The sequence below is a fragment of the Andrena cerasifolii genome, chromosome 4 (genome assembly GCF_050908995.1).
Source record: "Andrena cerasifolii isolate SP2316 chromosome 4, iyAndCera1_principal, whole genome shotgun sequence".
NCBI classification, from domain to species: domain Eukaryota; kingdom Metazoa; phylum Arthropoda; class Insecta; order Hymenoptera; family Andrenidae; genus Andrena; species Andrena cerasifolii.
The window spans coordinates 10,080,006-10,105,513 of NC_135121.1; the positions used below are offsets into that span (position 1 = coordinate 10,080,006).

The window sequence follows — 25,508 nt, forward strand, 5'->3', positions numbered from 1 at the left end:
GTATCACGATCAGTTTTCAATCTTCATTCGGGTCAGAGCGTATCCGCTTCGAACCGACTCGATTTAACCAGCCATGCGCGAGTGATTATACTTAATACACACGAATCGGAGCCACGCAAATTTTTCATGGCGACGAAAGCAGAGTCTTACTATCTCGACCAGTGGTCCTGAGACTGCGTTCGACGCACCCATCGATCACAGCTGGACGCTAATATTTAGCCGCTTTTCGCGCGGCCGCTCAAGTTACGGAGGCTGCGATCTAGTGATACAGTATCGTCGCCGTGGTATCTGCGGAACCATTAATTACTTCGCATCACAGAAGCCGCACTGATAGCTGACACTGATATTGAACCCTAGAACTTAGGTGCTCCGAAGCTACTAGTATCTGCAACGCTATCAGTGCCTCTAAACTCAGCATCCCTGAGGATCAGTGAAGTCATCATCTTTCGTCAACTTTGCACTCCGAATATTCAGCTGACGCGCCACGGAATCTCGACCCAGCGTCCATGAACCAGCAGAGAAAATGGGATTATCCCCCTCGTCCGAGTGACGCAATATTTTTCGAGGTCTGCCAAAGAAAGTGCGCAGATCGGATTTCGGGACGCGGAGCATCGTACCCGGCGCGGAGAAATCGCAGTGTCGTTAATTCGCGTCGCGAAGTCGCCGGGAATTATTGGGCCACCGGCCTGCCAACGCTTGGCAAATGTCCTCAAGAGTTCGATCTCTCGAATGCCACCCTTTTTGTCCTCCCCCCTCTGGCTCTGCCACCTCCCGCACCCTTTTGTCGCTCGTGTTTCGCGTTCCAATTGCTCCTGGTCCCTGCTCCACTGTATCTGGCTCGAATCTACCGAAGAATCGTTCGCGGTTGTCGTCCTTTGACCCGATGCTCCACTTAAGTCGGATGTTCGGCTCCCCTTTTCCGCGAGCATTCGAGATCCGAGGCAGCCATCCGCTCGTTGCTCGGCGTTCCAAGTAGAAATTAAATAGTTCGCGGACGCGTGAGATTTGCCAGAACTCTTCTCGCGCAGCGCAAACGTATCCTGAACTTTAAATTAAAAGTTTCTGGAAGACTGGCTCGCGGATTAAGCAAGTTCGAAGTCCATTGGCGCAAGTTAAGCGGCGAGTGTTTAATAGGGATCTCGGACGGGGGCCCGGGACAGGCGGGCCCACGGGTAGTCCGACTGTGTCGGGTAGCTCGATTATTTCGGGTAATGCGGTGTTTGATAAGTTGACATACGTATTCAGCGTTTTTAAACAACGGAGTACTCGAGAAGCATGTATAAAACTCTTTACCTATATGAAACTCCAGAATACGATCATTTTCACGTGAAAAAATAATGCTTCTAACGGATTTGTTCAAGATCCTCCTTAAGTAAAAATTCAACTTATGCACCTTATACAAAAATAATATACAGGTTGTATGAAATGAAGTTCATTTTGAATAAACCCGTTAGAAGCATTATTTTTTCACGTGAAAATTATCTTATTCTGAAGTTTCATATAGGTAAAGATTTTGTACATGCTTGTCGAATACTCGGTTGTTTAAAGAAGCTGAATACGTATATCAACTTATCAAACACCGCATTACCCGAAATAATCGTGCTACCCGACCCGACCCGAGCCCGAAAAGTCGGGTACCCGCACACCTCTAGTGTTTAACCGACGACAACATCTGCACCCTTGTCCCTCCACGTAATTGCGTCTCTCGAGATTTCGCGAGCGAGAGAACGACCATCCGTCAAGGTTCGATCTTAAAAGAGGAATCGGTTGCACCGGTCTTCCTCGTTCCCGTGGTCCAGATTTGTGTGCGGTCCGCTGTAACGGTAATTGCGTTAAGTCGAAAGCTGGCGATATTTCACGTTCATAGAAGTCTCTCCAATTAGTCTAGCCGTCGGCGTTGTATCGTTCGTGCAGTTGGTACATTTGCCACGCTGCTATTGATATTACGGCGACGGTGCGTTGTAATTAACGTAGCGCTGATTACAGCGTGCCATTTCGTGCTTTTAACGTTGGCTAGAGATCGCCGCGGTGACAACCAGCGAGTGCATAATGGAAGGAGCAAACACGATTAAAATAATTAGAGATGCATGCAGCTTGACGTAGTTTGTCAGCTGGAAACCGACTAAATACGGGTCTCGGTTAAATGGCTGACACGGTTCTACGTCCAACGTAACTCTCAAGTATTATAGATCGCTGCTACGCATTTACCTGGTAAAGCACTGTGATAGTTTCTTCGTCTTCTTCTGCTTCTTCTCCTCCTCTGACTGGCGCGTATCTGAAGCATCGATTTCACTGGAACGGTCCTTTGACTAATATAGCGGACTAATTTCGTGTCACAGTCGATCGGATCACCTAAATTTCGCGGACTAATTACAACGAACCCGGAAATTGCTCAGCTATAATTTTACACGCCTCAGACACATATCGAGCTAACATTGGCGATCGACGTGACCAACCCTCGCATAAATCCCTCGCAGGCTCGTTCGAACGACCCCTCTGCCATTTCTGGTCCGCTAGCCCCGTAATTATTACAATTAGTTCTGACCGTTGTTGAGAATTATCACCGTCCTATTCTCGGAGCGAACACGCGGAATATTTACGGGTGAACGCGTTGCAGAATTTCGTATGATTATAGCACGAGTGGCGATGCATGCGATCACGTGAGCAGCGGTCTTAAGTGCTTGGGTATGCGAAATGATCCATTATCCAACAATGGTGATACACAGATGCTCTTTGTTATCATTCCGAAGGGAAGAGCACACAATTAGATTAGAAACTCTATCAGCGGCACGACGCTGGATGCAGGGTTCCAAGGATCCTTTCAATATAAGTTCATTTAGATCGCCAGGTAAATGAATTCGGTCCGCGATGCAGAAGCAACTGTCGCCCACAGATATCGCGATAGAAGAACGAGTGCGGAGCAGCATCACAAAGGGACAAAGAAACAAATCAGCGAGTTAATATTGACTGGCCTACTTTTTTAAATTGTTCGATGCGGCCCGCGTTTTGTTGCTTCGCGATGCTTCTTTCGAATACCGAACTCCTCCTAATTGCTTGTACATATTTTAAACTCGAGATCCCCTTAAGAGTCTCATTACCGTAACGAACGAAACCAGCTCCGCCGAGCTCTTGCGAACTTTTCTTCTCCGTCCACCTAGGGAACATAAATCGTAAATAGCCAATCATCGATTGAAAAAACGAAGGAAACCCTTCCTCCCGCAACTCTTTCACCGTATTCTTCAGGTTCCAGATTGACACTTACTGCCGCGACTTCTCTCGGTCTCTTAAGTTTTCCTCTTTCGGGTAGCCAGATAGCAGAAGGCAGGGACGCTCGGTCTATTTCCCTCCTACCCTGGTTTCTTCCGCGCGAGAGGAAGTTCGGTGTTCGATCTGCGAATCGGCGGCGCCGAGAATCGATGCCGTTTCCGGGTCGTCGCACGGCAGTGTACCTAAAAAATCACCAGAAACGAACAAGTTCCATTCGACTTCGTTCTCCTTTCGAACGGATGCTAGTTGTTCCTTCCGTTTCCCCGGCCGCGATCAAAGGGGTCTCTGTAATCGAAGAAAGCACGATTTTCGAGGAAACACGCGCGGAAGTTTGACAAAAGAAAGGCACAGAGTTGTTGGCATTATTGTCTCTTAAGGGGTTATGCCTAGTCAGACGGTCGAAAAGAGGCGAATATTTGTGAATTTTTTTGAAGAAGCGGATGCGTATATTTTTACAGATCTTTTTGCGCTTAAAAGAGCAACATTTAAAGAACATTTGGTAATTTTTTCATAGAAAAATATTTACGTTTATAATAAAATAACAAGCGCAATCCAAGAAGCATTTTTAAAAAGTTGCTTTCGCGGTGAGCACTGCCATTCGTAACCAGATTATCTAAAATCAAGAAACAAAAAAGATTTCGTTAGTATATTAATGTATCCTCAGGCTGACGGAGAGAATTTTCCGAAATATTAAGTTAAAACAACATGGCAGCTATTTAAAGTTGAAATCCTGATTTTCTTCGCGTAATTTTTGCAGGAAAAAATGCTTCTTGGATGTCGCTGGTTATTTTATTATAAACGTAAATATTTTTCTATGAAAAAATTACCAAATGTTCTTTAAATGTTGCTCTTTTAAGCGCAAAAAGTTCTGTAAAAATATACGCTTCCGCTTCTTCAAAAAAAATTCACAAATATCCGCCTCTTTTCGACCGCCTGACTAGGCATAACCCCTTAAGTACGACAATTCGAAGCGCGTGTACGTTTCGCGTCGAACTAGAAAAATTCCTGCAAGCAGGGTGCATAAGGGGTGATTTCTTGCGTCGCTCCATTTCTCTGTGCTTTTCCACGCTCTCTCCTGGCAACTTTCACGAAGCGGTGAGGTGCCAACGAGGTCGCAAAGGAAGAGGTCCAGCGAAATGTCGGACGGGAACGCTCGCGGAATTCACGACGAGCAGTGGGATTGAAACGTGCTTACACGTAATTCGTTATTGCGGGCTGAAATACGTGGCCACGGGAGTGGCGGGCGTCGATTCGGCGTCGAGGCACGTCGGGACGCCTCTGCGGGCTCCTCTTTGGCTCCGCAGCGGAACCCGTCGATCGATGCATCAATGCGAGCCTTGTGGACGTGAACACAGATCTGCCGGACCCTTTTCCGAGCAGCAGAGTCGAGCAAACCATCTACGTCTCTAAACATTATTTTTCTTAATACTTTCTATCGTCGTATAGAGAGTGGAATTGAACGAAGTACAGTTTAAAATTATTGACACAAGGTGTCGGAGAGGTTTGAAGGGCTCCAGGAGCAAAAGTTTCTGCTCAATCTTACTCAGAAGCGAGGAGCGTCGAGGGGCGTGGGACGGGGGTCGATAAATTGACTCGAACTACTAGCAAGTTGAAGCTACCGGTTGGAGAACAATTAAATGAAAACTGTGCAGTTGGGTATGGGTGCTGGGGACTTCCAAGTACTTTCTTACTGTCGATAAATCTTTTAGAAAGCTGCAGGTTCTCCTTTAGTTGACATTATCGGTACACTGTGGAGCGTTCGATGAAACATTGACTCGAACTACTGGCAAGCGAGCCCCGCTTGTTATGAAAAGGGTCTTCGAGGGCAGACTTGATCGATAACGAAGGGAAGTTTATTACAAAGCGTTTGACATGATTTCCATTGTTGCATCCTCAAAAAAAAAAAAACCAACACGATCGAGCGAAGCTGAATTTAAATCCAATTGGAGCTCGCGTCCTTCCAGAGAAGAAAGCTGCCTGGACTCGTAAAGCAAACTCGAATTGATCAGCGTGCCATCCTCTCGACACCTATTAAAACTTTTTAACTAAACCGTCCCCGTCGCCGTATTTCTATTAAAACTTCACCTTTCTATTAAGGAGATATTAAAATCAATAGATGCAGGCTTGAAAGCAATCGAATGGTTGGCAAGCTTCGTCAATTCTACTTAAACTATATTTCACAACGATTACATGGAAACTTTTCTTTTCTTTTGCAGGCGATGGAGGTGGCGCCGGCGGCGATGGCGACCCCATGGTGGGTGGCAATTCCGAGAAGAAGACAGGATACGAGACCAATCTCTTCCTTTACAGCGTAAGTAGCCGTCTGTTCGACGTTAGTAGCAAATTGCAAATTCGAACCTCGAGGCAGCGTCCAGGAATGGCACCGGTACCGAGTACATGCACGTAGATCTTGAATCGTGAATAGCGAGGGCTTCGTTTCGAAAGGTGGCATGATTCCTGGCAGGTTCGTTGCGTGGATAATAGGCCTCTCGCAGGGAAAGTTGAACGGATAAGAAAACTGGGACGACGGAGGCTCCGTTCCTCGAAAGAAGGGTCCTTCATTAAGGCGCGAAAGTGAGAACGGAAAGAGAGGGCCAATGGGAGAGAGGAGACAGGGTTGAACTCGCTCGAGTGTGCAATTCGCTTAATTGCCGTTCAACGAACAAGCAACCCGCGAATAGATTCCTCTAAGTTCGCGCATCTGTTATCGTTCGCAATAGCGTCTTTCGTCGGCAGGTCTTCCTTTGTTCGATGATAACGACGCGTCTTCTAGGCTTTCTTATCGAATCCTGTTTCTTGGAGCCTCTGCAGCTTGAGTTCGAATCGGAGACCCTTTCTGCTGTATCTATCTAGAAATTACTTACTTCGTTTGCCACTGGGGCTTTCGAGTCCGTCTGAGGCTCCAAGTTCCTTGCTCGGATGTCTGCGGGAGAAGACAGAAAGGAGGTCTCCTCCTATTCAATTCGTCCCTTCATCAAATATTCCCACGTCCAAAGCACTAATCTGCTGAGTGGTCTTACTCATCAATCCTCTAACAAGCCCAACAAGGACCTCGTTCCTCACCCGCCCCTCCTCGAGCTACCCCGTTCTCAATTTTTTGCAACATCGGTCCATTCACGGCGAGCCCTTCTCGTCCAGTGACCAGACAGTCGCCAGCAAGCCGAAGATTATATACAAAGTTGCTACGACCAGCAGCCTGGGATCGAACACGCCTCCTCTCGACTTGTTGGTCCCGTTTCGCCCAACAAAGGGAGCGGAGGGGCGGGGGCAGGGATGCGCGGAGAAAAATCAGAGATAATTTCGACAGACCCAGCCGCTCCTCGGTAAGAAGGGAAACGGATAATTGGATATCCAGGAATCGAGGTCGAAGCCAAACCGCGTTTCAGCTATGAGGGCCCCGACTGAAAGAGCACGTTAATTAATCGGCCATAAGGGCACGTTCGAGCCCACGGCCTGCGTCATTCTGGACCTCCCTTTTCTTCTTTTTTCTTCCATTCCCTTGCGGCCTCTATGCGCCAGAATGCGATCGTTACGTAACCGTGGTTGCGCTTCAAGCGTGCGTGGTGCTTTCAAAATTGATGGGCCGTATACCATTTGCCAGCGAAAGTTCACTTCCTTAACAGCCCTGAGGCCACGTCATTACACCAACAATAAACAGCAATCACGTCTCTTCCGCCCCGTTCGACGTTGCAACGCAGTCTTATTTGTCTTCTAAAAGGCTATCGGGTTTCTTCAACTCGCTCAAGGGGGACGCAGAAATTTTAGAACACTTTTTTGATCCTGGAGATTCTATACGCGCTGAACTATTAAACAGAAAACGGTACATTCCAGCGTTGTGTTTCATAGCTCGCCTTTAACGAGCCTCGTCCCGGTTATAACGCGGACTGCAAGCTCGGGAATCGTATTTTATTAGTCGTATCGCGGCTCGTAAACGACGAACGGGTACGAGTTCTACCGAACAGTACGATCCACCCATAACTTTTGCATTTCCATGACGAAGGACGTTCCTATAACGTCGTAAACCGTGGTTAATAGGCTCACACTCGCGGATCCAAGATGTCGATGCCGTTTCCTACGAAGTTGAATTTTCACATTCTGAAGCGTATGCAGCGAAGCTTCTTTTATCATTGGCGATCCTCGCGACTGGATTTCTATGCTTCACTTAGCCGCCATCATTTTCAATAAAATGCAATTTGGCGTCGCGTTACGTTCACTTATCTCGCATCTCATACAATTATCCAGGCGCAGTTACCTTCCACATAATGGCACGCGAGAATTCTTTTTCTCCCCGCGATTTTTACGCAACCGCGCAACTGGATCTCGTGCCCGACTCCCCGCAAGACGACCCCGCGTCTCGTTAATTAATTAATTAAGTGCGTTCGTTGATTAATCCCCGAAGAACTCTGCGTTGGCTAATTATAGCGTGTGTTGAGCTTGCTTCTCCCTACCTTCCTCCTGGACACAACAGTATTTTCTCTTCTCTATCGACCTTCCCCCTTGTCGTATTGAATATTTATTAATCGACGATTCGTTCCAATTAACTCTGCAAGTGGCTTCGCTTTTTAACCACGAAAGCAGTAAGCTGTGGAGCGTTGCGTTTCAGTCGACTGCATCGATGCAAGTAGAATAGTACGTGTGTGGTCAGACGAACGGAGTATCGCTGCGGCGCTAACGCCTCGATTCTCTTCGCTGTCTGTTACTTATTACTTCATTTATGTACCTACCTCCTCGGTATTACCGTAAATCATGTATACCGCATTTCTTATTAAACGATACTTAAGAAATTCGCGCGATACATAAAAAGAATTGTCTAAAAGTTGGAAATGGAGAAACCATCCAAGTGCCTTGAACTGTTTCCTCGAAAATTCTGTTAGTCGCGTTCACGGCTCACTTGCACTCTTCTTTTAAGCGACATCAAAAGAGGGGGATCACTGTCAGGAGTTTATAGCTGCGCGGCAGGCGGAAACGATCTCAAAGCGATCCAATTAACGGGAAGTTTCACGGTAACGTGGATGGTAAACCTTTTGGCGGGTCGAGCCACGGGTTCCTCGGGTCAGATTTACGGTGCACAGGAGCCTTAGGCGTTAGATATCTGGACCACAGCCCTATAATGTCATATCTAGGATATAATCCTTAAGCCCTAAGACCAAGCACAGTAGAAACTTCCAAATTGGTCCCATTCCCAAAGTTCTGCCAGATTTCCCGCAGGATCGATCACTTTGCCTTGATCATTTAAGACTCGAGCTACCTGAGAGGTATGAGTGATTGCTCAGCAAGACGAGGCCATATATGTTGCTCTCCGTACTTTCAGGAAGAAATGGAAGATCGACCTCGTATCTCGACTCTGCTCAACAGCCTGTCGAATTACAGCAACACGATCCCAGCTGCCACCGATCCCGACAGCAAGCCACCACCGGTGCAGGGTGGTGCACGGATGGGCACGCTGATCGGTGTCTTTCTGCCCTGCATCCAGAACATCTTTGGCGTGATCCTCTTTATCCGTCTGACGTGGGTTGTGGGGACTGCCGGCGCCATACAGGGCTTCTTCATCGTGCTCTGTTGCTGCTGTGTGGTAGGTATTTCACGTGAACTGCGGCGGAGAACTTATATAATGGGTTCCACCGGCCACTGGCTCTGCTACTGGATTCATCTGTTCCTCTATTATTTCTGAAGTAGCTTTCCTTTCGGAGTACATTATTCAGGGATAGATATCGCCTTGGGAATGAATCGTTCTGGAGCAGCTATTAATTTACAATTAGACAGTTCAGGAATAGATATCACGCTTGTTATCCAACTATTTTTACGAAATCTCGCCACGATACAATGAACGACACTCTCTGTGCACGTAGACAATGTTGACCGCCATCAGCATGAGCGCCATCGCGACCAACGGCGTAGTGCCTGCCGGCGGGTCCTACTTCATGATATCCAGAAGTCTGGGCCCCGAGTTCGGTGGTGCGGTGGGGATGCTGTTCTACACCGGCACCACGCTGGCTGCCGCCATGTACATCATCGGTGCTGTTGAAATCGTCCTGGTAAATGTCTATTACAAGTAGCACCTCAGCTTCTCCTTCTCCGTTTCTGAACGCGACGTGGCTTCTTCCAGACGTACATGGCACCCTCGCTCAGCATATTCGGCGACTTCACGAAGGACCCGAGCATCATGTACAACAACTTTCGCGTGTACGGCACTTGCTTGCTGGTAGTGATGGGCACCATCGTGTTCATCGGCGTGAAGTTCGTCAACAAATTCGCCACCGTTGCCCTGGCCTGCGTCATCCTCTCGATCGTGGCCGTCTACGTGGGCCTGTTCTACAACTTCTACGGCAACGAGTCCCTCAAGTTCGTAATCGCTGTCTAACCGCACTATTCTGCTAACGATTAACCATTGCAAGGATTCATGGAGGAGCTCCGTTCTGTTTTAGGATGTGCACCCTGGGTAGAAGGCTGTTGAAAGACATCAACGTGATGAACGACTGTAATAAAAACCTTACCGGTGTCCTGCATCAACTTTACTGTGGAAACAGCACCAAGTGCGACTCGTACTACGAGGAGAACAACTTGACGATTATCAACGGAATACGTGGCCTGGCCAGCGGTGTATTCTTGGGTGAGTTAACTGAAATACATCTGTTCCCTTCGCGTATCGCGGGAAAGGAGCAGCGTGGCTCAGGGTGCGATCCTCTTACGTTCAGAAAACATCTGGGGCAGTTTCCAAGAGGAAGGCCAACTGATTGCTTATGGAAGTGATCCAAAGGACATAGACATGATGTCCAAATCCTCTTACAATCAGATCCAGGTCGACCTCACTACCACCTTCACCATTCTTATTGGTATCTTCTTCCCTTCAGTCACTGGTAAGCTATCATCAGACAGAACATTTTCCGAAACCTGCTCTCGCACGATTCAAACTCCACAGCTATCTAATAGAGAAGTTTTCACAGCTCAAGGTCAAATGGCAAATTTTGTTCCCAGGTATCATGGCTGGCTCCAATAGATCAGGCGACCTAGCAGACGCCCAGAAATCGATCCCAATCGGTACAATCTGTGCCATCGTGACAACCTCCACGGTGTACCTCTCCTGCGTGCTCCTGTTCGCTGGCACAGTGGACAATCTCCTGCTTCGCGACAAGTTCGGCCAAAGTATCGGTGGTAAGCTGGTGGTGGCGAACATGGCCTGGCCGAACCAGTGGGTGATCCTGATCGGTTCCTTCCTGTCCACACTGGGCGCTGGACTCCAGTCGCTGACTGGTGCCCCGCGGCTGCTTCAAGCGATCGCCAAGGACAGCATCATTCCCTTCCTAACGCCGTTCGCGACCAGCTCGAGCCGCGGCGAGCCCACCAGGGCCCTGGTGCTCACGGTTATCATCTGCCAATGCGGCATTCTGCTCGGCAACGTTGACTACCTGGCGCCACTGCTCTCCATGTTCTTCCTGATGTGCTACGGCTTCGTGAACCTGGCCTGCGCGCTGCAAACCCTCCTGAGGACCCCGAACTGGCGGCCCCGATTCAAGTACTACCACTGGAGCCTGTCGTTCCTCGGCCTGTCTCTCTGCATCGCCATCATGTTCATGACCAGCTGGTACTACGCGTTGCTGGCCATGGTGATGGCTGGCTGTATCTACAAGTACATCGAGTACCGCGGCGCCGAGAAGGAATGGGGCGACGGTATCCGTGGTCTGGCCCTGTCCGCCGCTCGCTACTCATTGCTGCGACTGGAGGAAGGCCCGCCGCACACGAAGAACTGGCGACCGCAGATCCTGATCCTGGCCAAGCTCACCGACGACCTGGTGCCCAAGTATCGCAAGCTGTTCGCATTCGCCAGCCAGCTGAAGGCTGGCAAGGGCCTCACCGTCAGCGTCAGCTGCATTGGAGGCGATTACATCCAGAACTCAGGCGAGGCGCTGGCTGCAAAGCAGAGCCTGCGCAGGACGATCGTGGAAGAGAAGGTGAAGGGATTCGTTGACGTCCTGGTGGCTAGAAATATCATCGACGGCTTGAGCTCCTTGGTTCAGACCACTGGACTCGGTGGGATGAAGCCTAACACTGTGATCCTCGGCTGGCCCTATGGTTGGAGGCAATCGGAGGACGAGAGGACCTGGAGAGTGTTCCTGCAGACGGTGAGAGCAGTGGCAGCCGCCAGGATGGCACTGCTGGTACCCAAGGGAATCAACTTCTTCCCTGACTCCACGGAGAAAGTGGTCGGCAACATCGACGTTTGGTGGATCGTGCACGACGGCGGCCTTCTGATGCTGCTGCCGTTCCTGCTCAAGCAGCATCGCACGTGGAAGAACTGCAAGATGAGGATCTTCACCGTCGCCCAGATGGAGGACAATTCTATCCAGATGAAGAAGGACCTGAAGAAGTTCCTGTACGACCTTAGAATCGAGGCTGAGGTGGAGATCGTGGAAATGGTAAGCTGTTGGCTATGGAAGCTTTGCACTTGCGTTGTTATTGGATAGTGTTTCGATCGTGGGTCGACCAAAGAGACAGTTAGTCTTAAAAGATCGATGGAGAATCGTTCTAGAGGTCCATCGATCGAAGTAATCGAGCGCGGAAAGAATAAACTTAATAAATACTCTTCGGAACATACTACCCAGAAGCTAATTGCTTCATTAATTACTATGCATAGATGGACTCCGATATATCAGCTTACACGTACGAGCGGACCCTGATGATGGAGCAGAGGAACCAGATGCTGAGGGAGCTACGGCTGAACAAGAAGGAGTCTCTGGGAGTGGTAAGTCGTTACATTACTAAGACCAGATCAGCTGGATACGGCAAATGTGAATACTGTATATGAATTACGTAAAATAAGAATTGCTACGGCGATACTGATCGGTATGTGTCTGTTTGTTGCGTGCTCGTCACGGATAAGGTGCAGACATTGGTGGACTTCAACGAGGTACCCGCCGAAGAAAATTTACCTCTGGTTTGTCAGACAATTCCCGACGTTCCTCCGTCTGTTTCCATCCTTCCCGAACGATCAGTGTCATCGACACGCCGTCCACGAGAATCCTCGTTTACCCACTCTTCATCACAGCGCATATCATTCTCTCTCATGCTCCTCTGTACACATCGTGTACAGTACTCGAGTAATCCATCCAGAGGAACTGAACTCGTGGAGGTGGCGTGCGTGATAACCGTCGCTCCTTGACACTCGCGAGCTCCTTTGCTATACAATAACAATTCCGAACGTGATACTCGACTAACCGGCCCCCTCTCCCCCCCTACCCTGATCGAAGGCCTCCACCAGTTTGCTTTCTTGCTCATGATTACGTATCCATGGAGCCGCTGGCCGGCTCCAGTTTTCAGCTTGATTGGCACGTTCATACCGAATGCTTGACATTAGTGGTCGTTCATTTAGCCAGATCATAGAGTGCTTTCTTTGACGCTAGCGTTAGCCGTGCGTCTGCCGTACGCACGCGCGCACACTTCTGACTCTGTCCCCTAGTGTACGGGGCACGGCGCAGCGGCTCGATCCCGATTCACCGATCCTCCTCTGTCCTGGCCACAGGTGCAGGCGATCGTCGACCACCACCACAGCGTGGACGTGAAGGTGGCCACCAAGGTGAGATTCCAGGAGCCGGGCAGCCAGAACTCGAACGCGGTGGACGAGGCGCAGGAGAAGCTGATGCCGGAGGCAGAGGCCAGCAAGGAGCCGGACGCGGGGGAGGGCAACGAGGCTGCCGAGGAGGCGAAGGACGCGAGCGACGAGGAGACCAAGCTGATCGGCGGCTCCCCGAAGCAGGACAACAAGGAGAACACGGAGAAAGAGGCGAAGGAGAACGAGGAGAAGAAAACTGAGAGCCCGGAGTCCAAGAAACCCACCATTACACCGTAAGCGATCACCGATTAAATTCAGTCGCCGCTTCCCTTCCCTCACCGGTTAATCGTACCCGGTCTTGTATGCGCCTGTTCGCAGTGACGAGGGCGACGTGAGGCGTATGCACACTTCCGTCAAGCTGAACGAAGTGATCGTGAACAAGAGCCATGACGCTCAGCTAGTCATCCTCAATCTTCCTGGCCCGCCACGGGACACCAAAATGGAACGTGAATCAAACTGTATCCTTTCGACTCGTACGGCAGCAAGATAGGCCGCTGTAGATCTACCGCGGCCCCATGTAATTTCCTTAACCTATTTAACACAGACATGGAATTCCTAGAGGTTCTCACCGAGGGTCTGGAAAGGGTGCTGATGGTGCGGGGTGGCGGACGGGAGGTGATCACCATCTACTCGTGAACTAGACGGGAAGGAAACGAAGTAATCGCCTCGCAACACCAGAAATCTAGTTTACTTCTCAAAGACCTAAACGACTTCAACCTGAGGAACACGTTGCTCTTGTGCCATTGTCTGAGCAGTCACTTGCGTTTCGCGTTGTGAAACACAGAGACAGAGAGTGAGAGAGAGCGAGAGAGAGAGAGAGAGCGAGAGAGAAAGAGAGAGAGAGAGAGTGTGTGTGAGCAGCGGGATTGCCGATCGACGACCTCATTTCCGCGGGCTGTTGGTCGACCAGGACCGTGAAAGCTCGTAGGTTCGTTAAAAAAAAAGCTGACCCTCGAGAAGGCCAAAAGTGACATGCCAAAGGATAAGTTTCCTTTAAATGAATTTCACGTCGTAAGCTAGGATACGTAGGATCTATCTTATTTACACTCGTCCCTTTCGAAAAGATAGACAAAGTGGTTTTAATCCCGTAACACGACAGGCTCCGTGCGGTAAGGCGGGAGGGAAAGAAACAGAGGAACAGAGACAGGTAGCACAGAGGACTGCACGCAGAGCGTATCTCCGATCTCCTTACCATTAACGGGTGCTCCGAGTACTACCGCTCCTCCAGTGGACGTTGTTGCTCGTCGGGGAAGGCAGAGTTTTCCATATACCGAGGACGAAGAACGTGGGGAACAGCCGACACGTCCCGAGTAAAAATATTATTCGCTCCGATTCCAATTATCTCCCATTGAAACTGAAATCAAAATTTTTGGTCCGAGGCTAAGATCGAAGCATCTACGAAACCACTGCCAGAATACTTTCTAAATGCTTCGCGTTTAACCAAAGACGCGAGAGGCTCATTTTTCTACACGCATTTGTCGTTAATAGAGAGTATAATAGGTATGTATAATTCTACTGCTTATAGGTGAGAAACTTAGGGTAGCCTAGGCTAGCGCGCTCAAGTACGCTGACCGAGCGAGTGCACATTCGCGCCGCCGCGGCGCGACGGAGGTTCGGGCGAACGCTGCAGCGTGGACGGTCTCGCGTGGACGCGGAAACGTTTAACGGCACGGCCGCGAGGCGGCGGCGACGCGACGCGCGTCCCCCACAGCCCTCGAGTCTCGCGAGACGACGATAAATTCGAGCATCCACCCGGGCAGGTAACAGTCGAGTCTTTAACTTAACGCATCGCTGAAACATCCATGAAAGTTGTAAACCACAGGTATAGTTCAAACTCTCAACCTATTAAGAAAAGTATCTTACTGCCAATGTTTCCAAACTGTTAATTAGAGTTACTGCGGAGGCTGACTTCGGTAGAACCGTAATTACCAAGGGGCGTTTAAAATCTCGGTGTGCTAGGAAAAGAAACGATCGTAACGTCGGAGACTAACAGCAATAGAAAAAATAATCATAGGGACCGATCAATCTCTACGTGGCGTAAGAATAGTGTATTTAGAGCTAGAGCATGAAAGACTATCCAGAGACAGGGCTAAAAGGAACACGGAGAAAGTTCGTACTCTTAATTGCACCGGGCAATGTATTGCTCGAGAATGCTTCTCAAGTTACCTGATCTATCGAGAGCCGACAGCAATAAAACTTTACACGAACGGTGCTCCCTGATCCTGCGATTCTATTCGCACCCATCGGGGACCCCAACCAGCGCGCAACGTCCGAGACGAACGGCGGGTAGACCTAAAGGACAATCGAAAACGACGCGCTTCTCGAGAAACAATGCCAGAGATTCAGCAGTAACAGCATCGCGCGTCGATACGCACAGGCGCTCAGCGCGAGAGCGAATCGTCTTCTGACACCCGCGTTTTATACTTGAAACGATTAAATCGATCTCGAGCACTGTAGGTAACATTGCGTCCCCATGCAGGTTCAAGCGGCAGCGTTCTCTCCAGCTTAGCGTCGCGAGCGACGAGAAGTAAAGAGCGACGCGCGGCGAGTAATTCACGCATCTCCTTCAGGACTGAAGCTCGTTTTTTCTCCATCGTGCTTGTCCGACCTCTTGCGCGTCCAACTCTTCGTCTAGATTCACGTTTATACTGTCCAAGGCCTATCGGTCCTTTTCACCGCTACGGTACTTCTAAACCGACACACACAAACATACACACACGCATACACCTGTAGAAGTGTACACAATCGAGCGAACATCGTCAGCCTTGAAGGGGTGGTCACGGCGTCACCTACATGGGTTTACCTGAAGGAACAGTGAATGCCAACACAAAAAAAAAAACGAAAAAAAAAATATAAGGAAACGAGAAGAAAACGAAGAATTCTTAACTGACTTTCATCGAAGGATAGAGTAGCGTTGCGATCGGTCGCGTTTTAAGTGTCGTGTGCATGTCACGTTTCATGCACGGCCCGAAACTCTTCGGCCGTGTTTCATTTTAGATAGGCACTATCTAATACGTATATACATAACATACATATATATATATATATATAAATAAATTAACACGCGTCATATATATGTATATGTACTCACACACAGACACACATGAAAACACACCGTTTATATATACATATATGCGACGAATAGTTTATCTATAAGAGTGGAAGTCGAGAGGTGTCTTTTTAAGGAACGGGGAATCACGTTAGAGCGGGCGACTCATTCTATCCGCCGACACTCTGTGTCTACTTAACCGATGCCCGTGAATCGATCACGGTTCCGAGCTGGATCGCAGCAGGAAGGGGAAGAGCACTCCGTGAACCTTTGTTAGCTCATTGGACGATTCTCTAGAGTCTAGACGACGGTGTCCTCCAGCGATTTTCTATTCAAATAGCAGATCCGACCCGGGCTCCTTCGCAGGCGAGAGATTTAGATCCGAGCGCCTGTAACGGCGAAAGTCCCGTCTGGAGTAACTAATAAGGGACACGAGCGATTCGCGCGGCTCGAGGTTGTCGCGCGATCGATTAGCGTGGCCGGTCTTCGGCGTCCCGGCGAAAGAGGGGCGAGAAGGGAACGGGAGGTTCGCGGTTTGCTCCCTCTGTCTCTATCTATCGTCCACGATGTTGTGACACGTACTTTCTAATTTTAATACGTTACTCACTTGTCGGATTTACCATATATTTTATGTGTACTTGCCTATCTGATAGGTATCGGCACTGCATAGTTTATACGAGACATGTTGACTATGAGAAGAGTTTATTCGCGGGACAGGGGATGGGGGTGTTGGGGGGGCGGTAGCCGAAGAAGAATACTAAAGAGGGGGATGGGGAACGAGTGACTGATAACTATTCGGGATAGAATGCTAAACGTGTTGTATATAAATAGATAGACTTAAAGAAGTGGCGTGGAACGTAGGGACTGGGCGAGCTTGAGGATTGGAAACAGAAGAGTGCGCAACAGAAAGGGTACATAAATAAAGTGGGCGGTGAACAAGGTACAGGCGGGAAAGAGAGGAGAACATCGTTTTCATAGATCAAACAGTATTGCAGTGTACTCTGCTGCCGCTTTAATATTTTACTATGTCGTAATTTACTTGAAAATGCACAATTGACCATACGGACACGTACACACCCCAACACACTCACACACGCAGACGCAGACACCACGGAGACATACACGCATAGGTGCATTCCTACACACGTTACGTAAGTGTAAAGAGAAAGGACAGAAGGTAAATATATATATATATATACAGAATATAACTATGTATACACCTGCGAGCTTGGCATTTGTCGGGGACTTAATATCGTGTGTCGTTTGTGATTACGGCCCCGTTCTAAACGGGGCCCCGCGTCTGGTTTAAATCACCTCTAGGCTGTGAGATGCGAGCTAAGCAGCAGAGATACTTGAGCTCGAGACCTCAATCATATGTGTCAAATCAAGCGGTTACTATACATTATATACATACATATACTTTTAAAGGGAAGAGGATGAAAGAGAAGGGAGCTTATCTCTCGTTGAACCGTGTCTAGCCCTCTCTGAACCGGGATTCCCTCGCTCGTGGCTATACCACTTATTAATTAGTTTTCTTTTCTCCTCCTCGAGACACCATTAGAGTTCGAGCCACGATGTTGCGAGCAAAGACGAAACGGATGGGAGAAATAGTGAGAACAGTGCTTACGCGCGAAGAGAACGATAGGTTCGTCGATGTTCCAGTGAACGGTAATGGAAGTTAACGCGTTTAACTTGTTTGCAGTGACGGATGGCAAGGGGGGTATGATAGAAGCGATGGAAGCTGGGTAGGGTGCAACCATTTGGGGGGACGGGGCTGTTAAGAAACGAATGTATATGTATATATAGATATGCACATATACGAATTCTATATGTATGTGTATATATGTATATGTATATAGAAAAAAAAATGAAACAAATACAAGATATATTTGTAGATACGAACACTTTAGCCATCTGATTAGCGTATGTAATAGAGTCAATACTGTGAAATACCTATAAAACTTTACCCCTATACCCTTTTAGATTATAGACGACGATGAAGTACTTGTAATTAACTTATGGAAGACAAAGTATAATGAATGAAGAAAATTATACCGCGATCAGATCGATTAAATAAATAAACGACATACACCTAAACGGCACGAATTCTTTTCAGTCTCTTTTGTATTCCATTCATGCGTTTTCCTTCCTCTTTTCCTCATTGAACATTGTTAGATATAAGAATTTCTTTAACTTGGAATACTTTGATAGGATGTAGAAATGAGGCTAGAATACATATGTAACGGAGTAAATTTATTCGAATGTGTATCAAGTCACTTTTGGAATATAATACCATGTAAGTACGTGTGCTTTAATGAGATTGCAGTAATACAGATTATAGTGGTATTATGAGCAAGTTATATGCCTTTTCTCCTTTGACGCCAATCTACCGACCGCCAGAAAAACTAATAGGAGAATAAAATAATCACACATCCCTCAGGGGAGTCGGAACATGGACCTATAGGGAGGTGAATAAAGTAGACTTATTGACGCAGTGAGTGAGCCTCGAAAGGAGGAGGGGTGTTAGGGTTCACTGTTTCAGGACGATATAGGTACTCTCAGCCATCTTGTGCCGATCAAATAACCCTGTCATCCATGTCCTCTTGTTTCAAACTTTTCATGGAAGTTTCACATCCCTTCACAATGCAAACTGGCATTTTTACGATTGGATTTATAAATAATTATACAAATCGACTTTGTAAGCTATTAAACAAATGTCCAAGGGCCCAGGATCAAACTTTACACAGATTTTTCTTTTATTTGGAACTATTCGCGATGCCGCGGCCAACCAGCGTCGACAACATATTTCCCGGTGACGCTGGTTGGCTGTGGCGTCGGTTCGCGTTGACACCACATGGCTGGCGTGGCGCTGGCGTCAGTTCACGCATGCATTACGACCGCTCCTGTAGGTATTTCTCTCTCCTCCATCAGCGTAGCTTAAGCCCGCCGATCCCTGAGCACGGCTAGTACTAGGGCGGTATTATGAGTTGTTGCGTAAGACTAAGGCCGGTATTCATAGTTGCTACTTATTCTTAAGGGGGTAGACACGGGTATTGCAGCGCACAGTATACCGAAACAATTTGGCCCGAAACATGGGTTCGGGATTTTTCGTTTTTCGTCCTTATATGAGCAGATTTGGGGCTGGGCGAGGTCTCATTCGAAAGAGGAACGTTCAATGCGGAGCGCTCTGCTCATGGTTCAACGAGATTGTGTTGATATGTAATAATATCAGTGTCCAAAGTAAAGCAAAAGTCGACAAAATATACCCGCAGAATCCAAGCATTTTTAGGTCCCTAAAAGAGTTTTGTGACTCAAACGGTGAGCAGAGCGCTCCGCATAGAATCTTCTTCTTTCGAATGAGACCTCTCCCAGGCCAAAATCTGCTCATATAAGAACGCAAAATGAAAAATCGTGACTACATTCCCAAATCTAAGTTCCGCCACATTGGCGATAATACATAGCAAGTCACGTGACAAATTTAGTTGAGGTAGTAGATACGAGATGGCGCCTACTCGGGAGGACTGCCAACGTGGATTCATAGCAAAACTGAAGCGATAGCTGGATATACGAGCCACAATAAAAGCATGATGGAGTCAATGTATGCATTTTCGGACGATTGTAGGTTAGGTTATATTCATTTTAGGCATACATTGACATAGGAACTGCTGGGAATTGTATACATTTACTAAATTAATGCTTTTATCGTTACATATACATCACTTGAAATCGCTGCCGTATTTATGTCATAGTAATTCAGGCAGTTAGAACAAAAACGGACTAACCTACATTAAAAAAAAATTTCCTATTGTACATCGATGGCTTACAATTAGTGCTTACAATTACAATGCACAAAATTGGGCTTTGTAACAGGAGAACATGATGTCGAAAGAGGTGGCACTAAGTAACGTCTTCGGAGAGAGAATCGAGGATGCCTTCGAAGCTGAAATTCAGAATACCTCCTTTCGCTTCATGTTCTCCTGATACCTGGGCCAAAATCTGGCAAAAATTTTCAGAATGCACAAAATTGGGCTTTGTACTAGGAGAACATGATGTCGAAAGAGGTGGCACTAAGTAACGTCTTCGGAGAGAGAATCGAGGATGCCTTCGAAGCTGAAATTTAGTATACCTCTTTCCACTTCATGTTCTCCTGATACCTGGGCTAAAATCTGGCAAAAATTTTCAGAATGCACAAAATTGGGCTTTGTAACAGGAGAACATGATGTCGAAAGAGGTGGCACTAAGTAACGTCTTCGGAGAGAGAATCGAGGATGCCTTCGAAGCTGAAATTCAGAATACCTCCTTTCGCTTCATGTTCTCCTGATACCTGGGCCAAAATCTGGCAAAAATTTTCAGAATGCACAAAATTGGGCTTTGTACTAGGAGAACATGATGTCGAAGGAGGTGGCACTAAGTAACGTCTTCGGAGAGAGAATCGAGGATGCCTTCGAAGCTGAAATTTAGTATACCTCTTTCCACTTCATGTTCTCCTGATACCTGCGCTAAAATCTGGCAAAAATTTTCAGAATGCACAAAATTGGGCTTTGTAACAGGAGAACATGATGTCGAAAGAGGTGGCACTAAGTAATGTCTTCGGAGAGAGAATCGAGGATGCCTTCGAAGCTGAAATTCAGAATACCTCCTTTCGCTTCATGTTCTCCTGATACCTGGGCCAAAATCTGGCAAAAATTTTCAGAATGCACAAAATTGGGCTTTGTAACAGGAGAACATGATGTCGAAAGAGGTGGCACTAAGTAACGTCTTCGGAGAGAGAATCGAGGATGCCTTCGAAGCTGAAATTCAGAATACCTCCTTTCGCTTCATGTTCTCCTGATACCTGGGCCAAAATCTGGCAAAAATTTTCAGAATGCACAAAATTGGGCTTTGTACTAGGAGAACATGATGTCGAAAGAGGTGGCACTAAGTAACGTCTTCGGAGAGAGAATCGAGGATGCCTTCGAAGCTGAAATTTAGTATACCTCTTTCCACTTCATGTTCTCCTGATACCTGCGCTAAAATCTGGCAAAAATTTTCAGAATGCACAAAATTGGGCTTTGTAACAGGAGAACATGATGTCGAAAGAGGTGGCACTAAGTAATGTCTTCGGAGAGAGAATCGAGGATACCTTCGAAGCTGAAATTCAGAATACCTCCTTTCGCTTCATGTTCTCCTGATACCTGGGCCAAAATCTGGCGAAAATTTTCAGAATGCACAAAATTGGGCTTTGTAACAGGAGAACATGCCGTCGAAAGAGGTGGCAAAAATAGAAAATCAGGTTTTTGCTGAATTTCTCCTATACTAGGGGATGAAAATTTTTGAAAAAAATCAGAGGCATTTATGTTATCAGTGCACATATTAGAGAATTTTTTCAGATTTTTAAATTGAAAAACCAAGCTGTGAAAAATAAAAAACTACGAAAAAATGCTGAAAAATGCCGATTGTGTATCGAAGCAGGCTTGGCACTATAATTATATTTTTATTGTAAGTACGTATGATTGTTACTATTGTCCTGAATTTTTTTCAGATTTTTCAATTAGTTGCGCCGCAGTTAAAAAAATTAAAAACCGATTTTTTCGTAGTTTTTTATTTTTCACAGCTTGGTTTTTCAATTTAATAATCTGAAACAATTCTCTAATATGTGCCCCGATAACAGAAATGCCTCTGATTTTTTTCAAAATTTTTCATCCCCTAGTATAGGAGAAATTCGGCAAAAACCTGATTTTCTATTTTTGCCACCTCTTTCGACGGCATGTTCTCCTGTTACAAAGCCCAATTTTGTGCATTCTGAAAATTTTCACCAGATTTTGGCCAATATATCAGGAGAACATGAAGTGGAAAGAGGTATACTAAATTTCAGCTTCGAAGGCATCCTCGATTCTGTCTCCGAAGACGTTACTTAGTGCCACCTCTTTTGACATCATGTTCTCCTGTTACAAAGCTCAATTTTGTGCATTCTGAAAATTTTCACGAGATTTTGGCCAATATATCAGGAGAACATGAAGTGGAAAGAGGTATACTAAATTTCAGAACAGTCACTGTCTCGAAACATCTGCGCCACTTCTCGCTCTTTGATTTGCTCTCCGGAGACGTTACTTAGTGCCACCTCTTTCGACATCATGTTCTCCTAGTATAAAGCCCAATTTTGTGCATTCTGAAAATTTTTGCCAGATTTTGGCCCAGGTATCAGGAGAACATGAAGCGAAAGGAGGTATTCTGAATTTCAGCTTCGAAGGCATCCACGATTCTCTCTCCGAAGACGTTACTTAGTGCCACCTCTTTCGACATCATGTTCTCCTAGTATAAAGCCCAATTTTGTGCATTCTGAAAATTTTTGCCAGATTTTGGCCCAGGTATCAGGAGAACATGAAGCGAAAGGAGGTATTCTGAATTTCAGCTTCGAAGGCATCCACGATTCTCTCTCCGAAGACGTTACTTAGTGCCACCTCTTTCGACATCATGTTCTCCTGTTACAAAGCCCAATTTTGTGCATTCTGAAAATTTTCGCCAGATTTTGGCCCAGGTATTAGGAGAACATGAAGCAAAAGGAGGTATTCTGAATTTCAGCTTCGAAGGCATCCTCGATTCTCTCTCCGAAGACGTTACTTAGTGCCACCTCTTTCGACATCATGTTCTCCTGTTACAAAGCCCAATTTTGTGCATTCTGAAAATTTTTGCCAGATTTTGGCCCAGGTATCAGGAGAACATGAAGCGAAAAGAGGTATTCTGAATTTCAGCTTCGAAGGCATCCTCGATTCTCTCTCCGAAGACGTTACTTAGTGCCACCTCTTTCGACATCATGTTCTCCTGTTACAAAGCCCAATTTTGTGCATTCTTAAAATTTTCGCCAGATTTTGGCCAATATATCAGGAGAACATGAAGTGGAAAGAGGTATACTAAACGGTATAGCCGGTTAAGATGGTCAAATGTACCCTTGAACCGAATTCGACTCACGATGAATCATTCGAAAGCTTATTAAAAAAGAAACATTTGTGGCTATTTTCAACTTCGTATCTCCACCCGGAGGGTAGTAAAGGGCAAAAATAAGAAATCAGGTTTTTGCCGAATTTCTCCTATACTAGGGGATGAAAATTTTTGAAAAAAATCAGAGGCATTTATGTTATCAGGGCACATATTAGAGAATTGTTTCAGATTTTTAAATTGAAAAACCAAGCTGTGAAAAATAAAAAACTACGAAAAAATGCTGAAAAATGCCGATTGTGTATCGAAGCAGGCTTGGCACTATAATTATATTTTTATTGTAAGTACGTATGATTGTTACTATTGTCCTGAATTTTTTTCAGATTTTTCAATTAGTTGCGCCGCAGTTAAAAAAATTAAAAACCGATTTTTTCGTAGTTTTTTATTTTTCACAGCTTGGTTTTTCAATTTAAAAATCTGAAACAATTCTCTAATATGTGCCCCGATAACAGAAATGCCTCTGATTTTTTTCAAAATTTTTCATCCCCTAGTATAGGAGAAATTCGGCAAAAACCTGATTTTCCATTTTTGCCACCTCTTTCGACGGCATGTTCTCCTGTTACAAAGCCCAATTTTGTGCATTCTGAAAATTTTCACCAGATTTTGGCCCAGGTATCAGGAGAACATGAAGTGGAAAGAGGTATACTAAATTTCAGCTTCGAAGGCATCCTCGATTCTCTCTCCGAAGACGTTACTTAGTGCCACCTCTTTTGACATCATGTTCTCCTAGTATAAAGCCCAATTTTGTGCATTCTGAAAATTTTTGCCAGATTTTGGCCCAGGTATCAGGAGAACATGAAGCGAAAGGAGGTATTCTGAATTTCAGCTTCGAAGGCATCCTCGATTCTCTCTCCGAAGACGTTACTTAGTGCCACCTCTTTCGACATCATGTTCTCCTAGTATAAAGCCCAATTTTGTGCATTCTGAAAATTTTTGCCAGATTTTGGCCCAGGTATCAGGAGAACATGAAGCGAAAAGAGGTATTCTGAATTTCAGCTTCGAAGGCATCCTCGATTCTCTCTCCGAAGACGTTACTTAGTGCCACCTCTTTCGACATCATGTTCTCCTGTTACAAAGCCCAATTTTGTGCATTCTGAAAATTTTTGCCAGATTTTGGCCCAGGTATCAGGAGAACATGAAGCGAAAGGAGGTATTCTGAATTTCAGCTTCGAAGGCATCCACGATTCTCTCTCCGAAGACGTTACTTAGTGCCACCTCTTTCGACATCATGTTCTCCTGTTACAAAGCCCAATTTTGTGCATTCTGAAAATTTTTGCCAGATTTTGGCCCAGGTATCAGGAGAACATGAAGCGAAAGGAGGTATTCTGAATTTCAGCTTCGAAGGCATCCTCGATTCTCTCTCCGAAGACGTTACTTAGTGCCACCTCTTTCGACATCATGTTCTCCTAGTATAAAGCCCAATTTTGTGCATTCTGAAAATTTTTGCCAGATTTTGGCCCAGGTATCAGGAGAACATGAAGCGAAAAGAGGTATTCTGAATTTCAGCTTCGAAGGCATCCTCGATTCTCTCTCCGAAGACGTTACTTAGTGCCACCTCTTTCGACATCATGTTCTCCTGTTACAAAGCCCAATTTTGTGCATTCTGAAAATTTTTGCCAGATTTTGGCCCAGGTATCAGGAGAACATGAAGCGAAAGGAGGTATTCTGAATTTCAGCTTCGAAGGCATCCACGATTCTCTCTCCGAAGACGTTACTTAGTGCCACCTCTTTCGACATCATGTTCTCCTGTTACAAAGCCCAATTTTGTGCATTCTGAAAATTTTTGCCAGATTTTGGCCCAGGTATCAGGAGAACATGAAGCGAAAGGAGGTATTCTGAATTTCAGCTTCGAAGGCATCCTCGATTCTCTCTCCGAAGACGTTACTTAGTGCCACCTCTTTCGACATCATGTTCTCCTAGTATAAAGCCCAATTTTGTGCATTCTGAAAATTTTTGCCAGATTTTGGCCCAGGTATCAGGAGAACATGAAGCGAAAAGAGGTATTCTGAATTTCAGCTTCGAAGGCATCCTCGATTCTCTCTCCGAAGACGTTACTTAGTGCCACCTCTTTCGACATCATGTTCTCCTGTTACAAAGCCCAATTTTGTGCATTCTGAAAATTTTTGCCAGATTTTGGCCCAGGTATCAGGAGAACATGAAGCGAAAGGAGGTATTCTGAATTTCAGCTTCGAAGGCATCCACGATTCTCTCTCCGAAGACGTTACTTAGTGCCACCTCTTTCGACATCATGTTCTCCTGTTACAAAGCCCAATTTTGTGCATTCTGAAAATTTTCACGAGATTTTGGCCAATATATCAGGAGAACATGAAGCGAAAAGAGGTATACTGAATTTCAGCTTCGAAGGCATCCTCGATTCTCTCTCCGAAGACGTTACTTAGTGCCACCTCTTTCGACATCATGTTCTCCTGTTACAAAGCCCAATTTTGTGCATTCTTAAAATTTTCGCCAGATTTTGGCCAATATATCAGGAGAACATGAAGTGGAAAGAGGTATACTAAATTTCAGAACAGTCACTGTCTCGAAACATCTGCGCCACTTCTCGCTCTTTGATTTGCTCTCCGGAGACGTTACTTTGTGCCATCTCTTTGG

The 25,508-nt window shown here is 46.3% G+C and overlaps 1 protein-coding gene across 7 annotated transcripts in view; it reads left to right on the forward strand.

The window, feature by feature from the left end:
• Kcc (solute carrier family 12 member kcc) overlaps window positions 1-18,020 on the forward strand; it is a 104,233-nt gene extending 86,213 nt beyond the window's left edge. For 5 of the 7 annotated variants that reach the window (XM_076811420.1, XM_076811423.1, XM_076811426.1 and 2 more), the window contains 12 exons: window positions 5,484-5,578; window positions 8,579-8,839; window positions 9,117-9,302; window positions 9,374-9,609; window positions 9,693-9,877; window positions 9,963-10,124; window positions 10,243-11,681; window positions 11,900-12,007; window positions 12,146-12,199; window positions 12,785-13,107; window positions 13,193-13,332; window positions 13,419-18,020. In XM_076811420.1, coding sequence (XP_076667535.1) covers window positions 5,484-5,578; window positions 8,579-8,839; window positions 9,117-9,302; window positions 9,374-9,609; window positions 9,693-9,877; window positions 9,963-10,124; window positions 10,243-11,681; window positions 11,900-12,007; window positions 12,146-12,199; window positions 12,785-13,107; window positions 13,193-13,332; window positions 13,419-13,510 — 3,281 coding nt within the window. In that variant the 3' untranslated portion in view covers window positions 13,511-18,020. The remainder of the gene's footprint in view (window positions 1-5,483; window positions 5,579-8,578; window positions 8,840-9,116; window positions 9,303-9,373; window positions 9,610-9,692; window positions 9,878-9,962; window positions 10,125-10,242; window positions 11,682-11,899; window positions 12,008-12,145; window positions 12,200-12,784; window positions 13,108-13,192; window positions 13,333-13,418) is intronic. The other 2 variants (XM_076811421.1, XM_076811422.1) reach the window with 2 other exon arrangements.
• The last annotated feature ends 7,488 nt before the right edge of the window (window positions 18,021-25,508 follow it).